The 10277-nt window shown below is 44.7% G+C and overlaps 1 protein-coding gene across 2 annotated transcripts in view; it reads right to left on the bottom strand.

Annotated features, from left to right (window-relative positions):
• Nucleotides 1-565: 565 nt before the first annotated feature.
• RCOR1 (REST corepressor 1) overlaps nucleotides 566-10277 on the bottom strand; it is a 117323-nt gene continuing 107611 nt past the window's right edge. Inside the window, exons 9-12 of one of the 2 annotated variants that reach the window (XM_069490128.1) lie at nucleotides 7427-7504; nucleotides 7141-7198; nucleotides 6259-6488; nucleotides 566-4683 (exon numbers count right to left, since the gene is read on the bottom strand). In XM_069490128.1, coding sequence (XP_069346229.1) covers nucleotides 4642-4683; nucleotides 6259-6488; nucleotides 7141-7198; nucleotides 7427-7504 — 408 coding nt within the window. In that variant the 3' untranslated portion in view covers nucleotides 566-4641. Of the gene's footprint in view, nucleotides 4684-4717; nucleotides 6489-7140; nucleotides 7199-7426; nucleotides 7505-10277 lie in introns of those variants that run through there. The other variant, XM_069490119.1, reaches the window with a different exon arrangement.

Below are 10277 nucleotides of genomic sequence, written 5' to 3'. Positions count from 1 at the left end.
TGCTACATTCCAGCTGAAAAAGGGAAGACCACAGAGCTGGTGACCACTGCCAGTGGCCGCTAACCGTGTCCTTCCTGCTACTCAGGGAGCTGCTGCAACGGTGCGTGTCTACTCTCGGCTGACCAGAGGCCACGGTCCTCACGGCCACAGTCCACGGCTGTGCACAGGCCAGCCCCCGGGGATGAGGCCAAAGCCCGGGCAAGCTGCAGAAAGAAAAATTACCAATGGGGAAAAAAATTCCTCTTACTGAATCTTTACATTTAAGCCCTCGACTAGCACAAACTTTATGAACTCATGCACCTCAATCTGATCCTGACTATAAGATTATCTTTATAAAGAAGAATAGACGCTTAGGTGGAACAAAAGCAATCCTGGCTGTGTCTCTCCACAGGGCCCAGCTCCGGGGAAACCGAGGCCCACGCAGGAACCCGAGGCCCACGCAGGGTGGAGGGAGACCCCGCTGTGGGTGAGGTGGCCTGTGCTCTCATGGACAGCGGGGCGCAGAAAATGGTTTTGTTTCGTATTTTATTACATCAATGGCTTGAAAATTTTTATTTAACTTCAGCAAATATTGGAAATAGAAAAATGAATTCTGCAGAATTTCACAAATAAATTTTCCAATTTCCACTAACAAATGTTATCATTCAATGGCTAAGCGGTTATAATGCTATGGACATTCACCATAATGAATGTGCTGAAATAGAAAACAGGCAAAGAGAGACAATAAAATATTACTTACAACAGCATTATTACAACATAGTTCCTTTAAAATTCCAACGTGGATTTTATCACTTCAAAAGATATACAGCATTTCCATTATATTTGCAAACTTAACCTTATACATCTTTTAAAATCTTGAAAAATTTTTTAGCAGTCTAAAAAGCACTTAGCAAAGTCGATAAGTCTACATAATGGAACACTACCCACCCCAGCATAAACTTTCACTTTAGGAGGAGGTGGCTGTAAACACTCATGATTACACAACATGCATAGGCTATGCTGACCTTCCTCTTCCGAATTGCGACGTCGCTGCAATTGTGCTTTACTACAATTAGGAAAAGCTGCAGAGATCCAGGGAGTGGCAGAAACAGCATTGCACAAGATCACCTAACTACCTTGAGTCAATTCGAGGCAAAGTTTCACTGATAGTAAAAGCTTGAATCCTGGGTCATTAGCTTTAGAAACGGGCTAGACAAGAGAGAGAAAAGAGGCTCTCGTCTGAGTTGGCTCCATCTTTCCATGACTCACACAAAAGCGGGGATCCAGTTAGTGTAATGCACTGTGTGGCTTATTTTTGGTGTGCAATTATACCAATAGTACATCTGATATTCAGAAAGACAAAAATAGGGTATAGTTAAAATTTAAAGTGACAATGAGCACACTTAAAGTGGTGTGTGATATTTCAGGAAACTTTATATCAACAGAAAACTGCTTAATTAGTCCACCACAGTAAGCTTTTAAAACCAAACTACTTTTCCAATTTTGCTTTTTAATTAGAGGTTTGTGAGCATCAAAGGGTCTTACAGGCTAACAACTATCAAAACCCATTTGAGGGAGCAGTGTCCTGACAAATACTCTACACCAAGGCAATGCAGTGGGCGTGTCACACTAACCTCTGGCTCCGGCCAGGACCCGCACCGGCTGTGTGCCACCACTACTCAGCTAACCAGCACAACTGAAGCTTGGTTACTTCCTGGTTAAAAGAGCTATATTACAGAATTGATCACTGTCGCAGACCAGTCAACACAATATTCAAGTAACAAGGTGTTTAAATGGATAAGTGAAAAAAAATTTTACCTAACACTTTACACATCTACATAAAATTAAATAGAACAAACTTTTAATGCATATGCAATACAATTTATATCTTTTAGGATTGCTAAACTAAAAGTTAAACTATCATTTGCGTCAATGATACTATATTTTGCACAATAACTTATACTTAGGAGAAATTTTCCACAAAAATATATATAATTATGACATTCACATTGATAATTTTTAAGAAGACAAAGCTTAAGTGAACATTCCATCTGAAGCAGTCATCACATCCCAACACTACCTGCCAACGCACCTAATTCTTGATATGTTAAAGAGTCTTCACATAAATAAGACCAAACCGCTTAGCTTTTAAAGCTAAGTGATTTCCTGCATTTACATCATTGCAAAGACAGTGTAATGAAAAAAAGTTTAAAACACAGTGCTATCTTACGCATGAAACTACAACAAAGGCAGTCAGGCAAAGACAACTACCCTTTTTTCCCCTCTGTCAAATGAAAGTGACATGCTCCTTCCCCTTGGGGAGAAAGCCAAATTCAGCTGCTGTGATCACAAGTGCACCAGCACCGTGACTCCTCCGGGCTGGAGACCGTCACCCAGCGCCGGAGCCACGTGAGGGCACAGTGCAGAATACAGATGACCCCTGGCCACTGCTCACCGCCGGGCCTCGCTGTGCAGGAGTTAGCATCACGCTTCCGAGCAGTGCCAGGAGCGATCAATTCCTAAGGAAAACAGCCTGGGCGGGAAGAGAAAAACACAGCTCCAGGCAGAGCGAGAAGCCCACTGCCGCCATTGCCCACTGCTTCTGCTAACAGGAGGAGGTGGACAGGGAAGCGAGGAGAACCCAAAGCTTCGGTCTATGCCTTAGTGTCCCCTTCAGTGACGTGCAAAACATAGGTGACTCCTTCCCATGTTCTTCCTGCCACCCTTTGATTATCCAACAGGCCACGGTAACAGAAGCCCCTGCTTCCTTACTAGTGTTCCCATGCCACCCTGTCCCCAGGGAGGAGCGGCACGTGGGGCCTCCTCATGGGGCCTCCTCTGACGCTGTCCTTCACAGGCTTTGACTTGACTGACAGACACCTGGTGTAGGGACAAGATGATAAAAGTTGGGAAAGTCCCTTTTGAACGACCTCTCTCCAGACTTCTAAAAAAGAATGTACAATTTCAAGAAACCTAGGTTTCTAGCTGACCCTCTTTCTAAGAGAAAATCAGCTGACTTAAAAAAAAAAAAAAAAAAAAAAAGGCAAGGTGCTTGCGAGTCAAAACACATCAAATTTTAATTGCATATTTTAAATTCTTAAGAATTCTGGTTATGCCTTAAAGCATCTGCATTTTTTTTCTTTTTGGTATTGAAAGCAGAAAAAAAATATTTAAATGATGCAAACAGCAACAACGACAACAGCTACTTGAACGTATGTAGTGCAGTGTGAGCTGGCTGTGGGGAGCAGGGGTGCTAGAATGCAGCCCGACAGGTGCTCCTCAGCCCCCCGCAGGCCCACGGTCTGGCAGGAGAACAAAAGTGATTCTGGACGTCTCAAAGCATTTCTTAGAAAAGTTTACTTGTTCCCAGTCCAACCAAAAGGCATTACATACTGCTTTGTAGATGGTTTCTTTTTATCTTGGTCTCACTAGAACAATACGCTGATCACTTCTCTGTCCTGTACTCTGATACTAAGAGAGGGGAAGGTGTTTGTGTGGTCGCATCAGTACATGAAGGACACAAACGGACATGTGGAGTGCCGTATCAAAGGCCAGACATAGCAAGAGAATGGAGGACAATGTGCCACTTTTACAAAACCATCACCAGCTATTCTAATATCCTTTACTGAGCTAACCTGACATTTAAAATCTGCACTGTCAGAATCTGCAGCAAGCTCTCCCGTCTCCTAATCTGTGATGTCATCTTTGGCTAGCAATAAACTTTAAAGTAAGACACCAAAACAGAAAAAGGATTGATAACATGGTTGCCAAAAGGAGAAGGCACCAATTCCAAATGTACAAGCACCAGGTACAGTGATATGGACCGAATCTCTTGGAGTTGGGTGGTGGTGGTGGTGGGGGGGGGGCTGTGGGGTGGTGTCAGGAAAAGAAGGGGTGGCACCCACCCCAGGATCACAATGTTGAAAGTTGAAGGCAGAAAAGCGTTGAGGTCCACGTTCCCTTTAAGCTACAGTGTCCAAGGACAGTTGCTGTGAATGAGATTTTTACTATAATACTTGGGAAGGGAGAAGGGAGAGGTTTAAAATAAGCTAACTAAATTTATAAACCATAATTAGACCCTACGTTTAGGAAAATGTGACTTGCAGCAAGATGCCTGGCACGATAGGGGTTACCATACAGTCTGCCAATATGGTGTGGTTTCCAAAGAAGCATGATCTCACTTAGGTGGTTGTCTCAGAAAAGAACAAGAAAACTTTCTAGAGGGCCAACAGGGTCGCAGTTACTCTGAGAATTACGCAGAAAGTAGAAGTCGCAGGCCATGCAGGAGCAGAGTGGTGCCTTCTGAGTAGACGCCCTGTTCCGAAGCTGTTGGCTGGGAAGAGCTGGCATGGCTGGGGCCCTGAAGGCTCCGACAGGGGAGGCGGCTCCTGGAGTCACAGGCGATGTGCAGGCCGTGAGGTTCCCGAGCACGTGGGCAGAGAAGTGAGGGAGGCCACAGAGCTCTCTGGGAAGTGGTGCCAAAATGGAGGAACGAGCAAAGAATTAAGGCAGGTGTAGCACAGGACTGAAGTATATGCCTTTTTTGGTAATAGCTGCTTGTCCACAGAGATGTGATGCAGATGGCTAGGTGATGTCTCGTAATACCTGATATCCTGGATAACACAGTAGTCCATACCAAGTGTTCAAAGCTACCAAAGTTTCTCATGAGGCAGATGCGTATCTGACATCGAGAACAGAAGCAGCCTGGGGGAGGAGAAGGAAAAACCATCAGAGAGCAGGTTACCACCACAAACTCCTTGTTCCAGTGAGCTGAAAGAGGGAGGGGCGGCCACCAGACTTGCACAGCAAGCACGGCGGGCTGCTATGGGCGGGGTAAGACTGTGGCCTCTACAGCCAGATGTCTTGGGCTCAAATCCTGGCTTGGCTACATTTTAATGATGTTAACTCAGATGAGTTGTCATTCTCTTTGAGCTTCCGTTTCCGCATCCCGCAGAATATACATAATAATGATGCCTAATGTCACAGGAGTAAATAAAACCACCTGCAAAGGGCACGACAGCATGGGGCTCAGCGCGCAATAACGCTCGGGCACGGCGGGAATGTGACTGCTCTCACCGGTTCAGGGACGCCGTGGCACCCAGCCCACCCCGCAACAGCCGCAGGTTTCTGCAGGGACACAGGAACACACAAGATCTCAGGATTTTCTTTAAAAGCCACAAGGCATCTCCTAACTCCCCTCTCCCATTTTTCAAAACTGACTCCCGGACCCAGACCTAACTGTTCCTGGCATCTCACGGCACCCTACTGCGAGGGAAACTGGATCATGCATCCAAGCCTGAACGCAGCTGCTCCTTCCGCTGAAACCATAATTTACAAGAGCTGTTCTTAGTTAAGTCAGGAGATTTCTCCTCACTGGTAATATACTCAATTATTTCATAATTTCAGGTGAGACGATCTCTAACCCTGTCGTTGTTAGCATACCTACAGGCCCTTTCCTCAATACGAGGCTGGATGTGACACCCCTCACCTCACGTTTGCCCACCTGAGTGAACAGATCCAGATGTAAAGTGACTGGCAATGCACTCTGTCCTCTGCCCGGCCCCACGCTCATCTGCTCTGGCAGAGGGGACAGAGATGAGGGGGTGGAAGGGACAGATGGGGAAATGGCCAGCAACTCTGGCATAGGGAGCAGAGAGGCTCAGGTGGTCTCTGCAGCCCGAGTAATCTTCCTGCCTAATCTCGGCCGACTGGGCAGATGAGGTCAGTGCTGCCATTCCGGAGATCACTAGAATGTCAGCCACCATCTTAGAAGTTCTAGCCAGCCACAGAATCGTCCTCATCAGTATTTGGGGCCAGTCAGCCCCAAACAGCACCCAAGGCTGGAAGATCTGGACAGCAGGGACAGAACTCAGGCGCTCCTGGCTGGCTGTGCAGACTCACCCAGTAAGTTCATGGACCACACAGTGACGTGACCACACGTTATATGACTGAGCTTTGTGACATTCCTCAAGGCACTTCCAACTTACTGTTTCATGACAGATTTTACTGTACTGATAATGTGGAATATTTTGTAGTTGGAGGAAACCAGGAAGGAATAAAGAATTTGCCAAGAAACTAAAATGTGAATAATATACAGTGACCAGGAACTGACTGGAGTCAACACACATGTATCACGGGATTCACAGGTAAAAGAGAAGTTCCTGATACAGCTGAAACCTAAAAATATTTCTACAGCTGAGAAAAGTCACCACTTTAGACACTGGCCAGAACACCAGGCATGAAGCTGGCAGGGCAGAGCTCGTCTTGTGTCAGACTTACCTCGTCTTCCTCTTCAGGCATCTTCACGGAATTGTCCGGGGACTTCACAGGTTTCTGGTGACTGGGCCCGTTGGTCTCCTCTTTACCGTGCTCTGCCTCCCACTCTTGTAAAACTTCATCTATGTTGAAGCGGCGTCGATAATTTACAAAAAAGTTTTTCACTTGTACTACTGATTTGTTCCCAATCACATCTGAGATTGCCTGAAAATCTCGGCCGTATTTCCTGATGGCTAGGGATGTAAGAAAGCATTTTTTTTTTTTCAATAAAAGAGAAAAACAATTTTTAAAAATGACAATTGAGACTTATCTCTTTATCCACATAAGAAAACATATAAAGTTTTAATAGCAGGCACTAAAATTTAGCGCATTACAAGAATGGGAAAAGGTGGCAGTCAACTCTAGATATATTCTGCAGATGACGTTCGGTAAGACCCTGCCATCCAGAAATGTCTTCCCATCACATGTCACATAACTGCTGACGTCACCCGACAACTCCCCGTGTCCTGGGCATTCTGTGTTCATCTTTGTAGGATCCCCAAGTTCAAATACCTCCAACCTTAACATCACACCAATATGCTTCTTTTTGGTCTTGTACTTCTTGACTATTCAGAGTTCATAAGTAACTACTATTAATAAAGTGAAATACACCTTTTGACAACTGAGGCTTCCAGGTTAATTTTGAGAACTTGTGAGAAACGGGAAAGAAAAGAAAAGTCAAGTGCAAAGGGATGCAGTGACTTGCTGAAATGACAGCCCAAAGGAGAATACAGCCTCGTCCAAGAATTTGTTCCACATGGACGAGGTGCTAGGAGTGGGGGGACGTCACTTTTCCTGTGACCTACCACTGCCCCTAAGCTCTCCGTAGGGAGGACTGCCCCATACCTTGGACGGCGAGGAGCTGCTCTTCTGTGGTCCAGCGTGCGTTACATTTCTGAATGACCTGGATATCCAAATGAGTCATTTTAGCACATTACATTTAGAGGTGAGTATATCCTTATTAAGGTTTAATCAACCTTTCTTTTTCTTATGTAAGAATTTTAACATCAATTAGGTTTATAAAATTATGTCCATATACCCTTCTTTCTAAGAGATGTATCAGACAGATATTAAATTCTTAAGCATGGAAAACTTGGGTAGGACTTCTGAGATGATATGAACATAATCCTACCTCGGGAAGTCGATACGGTTCTATTCCACCATCAAGTTTTTCTTTGAGAGCACTGTTCGTCTGTTTGATATTCTGAATCTAGGGGGAGAAAATGATTTTCATTTAAAAATGACAACTTTTATAAAGTTATGAAAAGAAAATGGACCTAAAAAAACTAAAGAAACAAAAAACCAAGAGCAAAGAAGTTTCTAACCTCTGGTGCAGCCAAAATTTGAGGTCCCTACGGTATCCCTGGAGAGCACCTAACTAGATTCCTTAATTTGCTTGCTCAGAGCAACAGATAAGAGACAACCAAGAAGGAGAGGATGGTGGCACAAAGAATCCTGAGTGAGTATATAATCCTGATCCTCAAGTTTCTAACAGGAACCTGAGCAGCAAAACACTTATCTAGCATCTAACACAACAGACAGAGGAGGTGCCTGGGCTTCCCACCCCACAGAACTGAGCTGAAGTGACGGAGCAGCCACAGGACAGGCTGGAGAGGCACAGGCTTCACAGCAGAGCTGCAGGCACAGCCCACAGTGCCGGGGGCATGGTGCCATCCAGGCACAGCGCTGACTCTACACAGGGCCAGAGTGCGCAAGTGCAGATTTCTTTGATGGGGGGGAAAAAGGAAGGAAAATGTCAGGTAGTTTTTCATGAGCCTAACTTTGATCATCTAGAACTTCATTTTCTTCTAAATTAGCTCTTAGCACATTATTGCTTTGACCCACTGTACCTAATCTTTCGCTGCCCTTGCCCAATCAAAAGAGACACAAATAATACCAGCCTAGCAAGCACGCCAGGGCTGCTCTTTCATATTCCCATGGCTTCTGAACACAACAGGTCCTAGAAGTATGCCCTGTGCCCTGACCTCGAAGGAGAGGGACGTGACTGTAGTCGAGCACTAGGGAAACTCTATCATCTTTCATCTTTGAATAATCACAAACAAAGAAGAAACCAAGGGCAAGAATAGGCTGACTTTCCCAATAAAACACCAAAGACAGGCCAGGCGCAGTGGCTCACGCCTGTAATCCTAGCACTCTGGGAGGCTGAGGCGGGTGGATCGCTTGAGGTCAGGGTTCGAGACCAGCCTGAGCAAGAGCGAGACCCTGTCTCTACTAAAAATAGAAAGAAATTATATGGACAGCTAAAAATATATATAGAAAAAATTAGCTGGGCATGGTGGTGCATGCCTGTAGTCCCAGCTACCCAGGAGGCTGAGGCAGGAGGATCGCTTGAGCCCAGGAGTTTGAGGTTGCTGTGAGCTAGGCTGACGCCACGGCACTCACTCTAGCCCGGGCAACAGAACAAGACTCTGTCTCAAAAAAAACCAAACAAACACCACCAAAGACATTCACGAGTAGAAGATGCTCCCAGAAAAGAAATCTTACTAGTAAATGAAGAAAAGGCAAATAATAGAGGTCTGGCGGGGATAACAGAGCAGTGGAGACAGTGAAGGGCAAGGAAGGAGTGGTGACATTGTTGCATGGACACCTTTAATAATTCTATCTTCTTTCTAAAAGACTTTTCATACTTGTGCAAGTATTTGAAATTCCATTTTTACAAGTGCTTAGATTTTACAGAATTCCAGTTTCACACATCTTTTCCTCCTGTGTTTTATTTTTCCTAAAAGGCTTAAAAAGGGAAGAGGATGTGCAGGGAAAATTTTCTTCACTGTGGGACCAGTGGCCAAGTAAACAGGACCAGCACCCTACAGACCAGAATCCGACCCTGCTCACCACAGTCGGCGCCTCAGAGTCTGCCAGAAAGAGCCCACTCCAGATCCTTCTGGATTTACACCGAAACAAAATGACAACTGCAAAGAAAATTTCAGGAAATGTGCACAAAATTTACCCTACAATAAAAACCACAGATGGGAGTCTTGATTTATTGAAATTTATTTTAATTTATTTTGTTTTGGAAATGTACAAATTAGAAGCAAACAAATTTGTACTAGAACTTTACTTGCCCTTTTTCCTCGCTACACTCCGGAAAGCAAGACGGGTCACCAGCAGCTCTGCTGGAGCCACCCCGACAGTCTGGGGGGGGTTCTCGCTCGTTGCATCTGCTCAGGAACAAGGCCTTGCTCCGTGCCGCAGTGCTGCTGTCGCTATGTGAAGGGCACCGGTTTCGTTTCATTATGTTGGACTGAGGGATCTTCCCGGAATGGATCATCCGAGGCACCCACTCAGTGAAAGAAACCATGCTAGCTCTTTGCATATAAAATAAAATTTAAAAAGAACAACAAAATAAGGAACTTTACTTGCAATTAAGTTCCTGGGAAAGTGATGCCAAGCTCTCAGACCAGCAGTGTCCACAAGGACTCTCTGTGATGACGGGAACAGTCTAAAGCTGTGATGGCTCATGTGGTAGCCACATGCGGCTATTAAACCCTAGAAATGTGGCTTAAGTACTGAGGGATTGAATTTTTAATTTTTTCAATTGTAATTAATCTAAATTTAAATTTATTTATTTTTTAATTTATACTCCTGGATAAAGGAATTTATTACATTCATACACTGTATGTCCAAGAATGACTTACTAGTAACGACTTTGTGAAAAGTACAGCAATAATGTGTGAGAGGTTTCATTTGCCCTGTAGGTACGTTAGATTCAAAGGTGTTTCGATACACACCTGTTTGGGGTTAGCGTGCTTTCTTGTTAAACATCATATGGGGATTACACACTTCTCTTCTCACGAAAACAGTCTCCTCCTGTGGCCTGTAAATATGACTGGTCTCCCTTTTCTTTTAAGCCAAATGTGACAGTTCTGGCTTCACTCATTTGCTTTCTAGCAGCCTCCCCATGTTAGCCTTGCCACATGGTCAGCCTTCTATTCGGTAGGTTTTATAAATCCTATAAACTTAAA

The sequence above is a fragment of the Eulemur rufifrons genome, chromosome 2 (genome assembly GCF_041146395.1).
Source record: "Eulemur rufifrons isolate Redbay chromosome 2, OSU_ERuf_1, whole genome shotgun sequence".
NCBI classification, from domain to species: domain Eukaryota; kingdom Metazoa; phylum Chordata; class Mammalia; order Primates; family Lemuridae; genus Eulemur; species Eulemur rufifrons.
The sequence above is the reverse complement of the archived record's forward strand: the minus strand, read 5'-3'. Positions and strand labels throughout refer to the sequence as shown.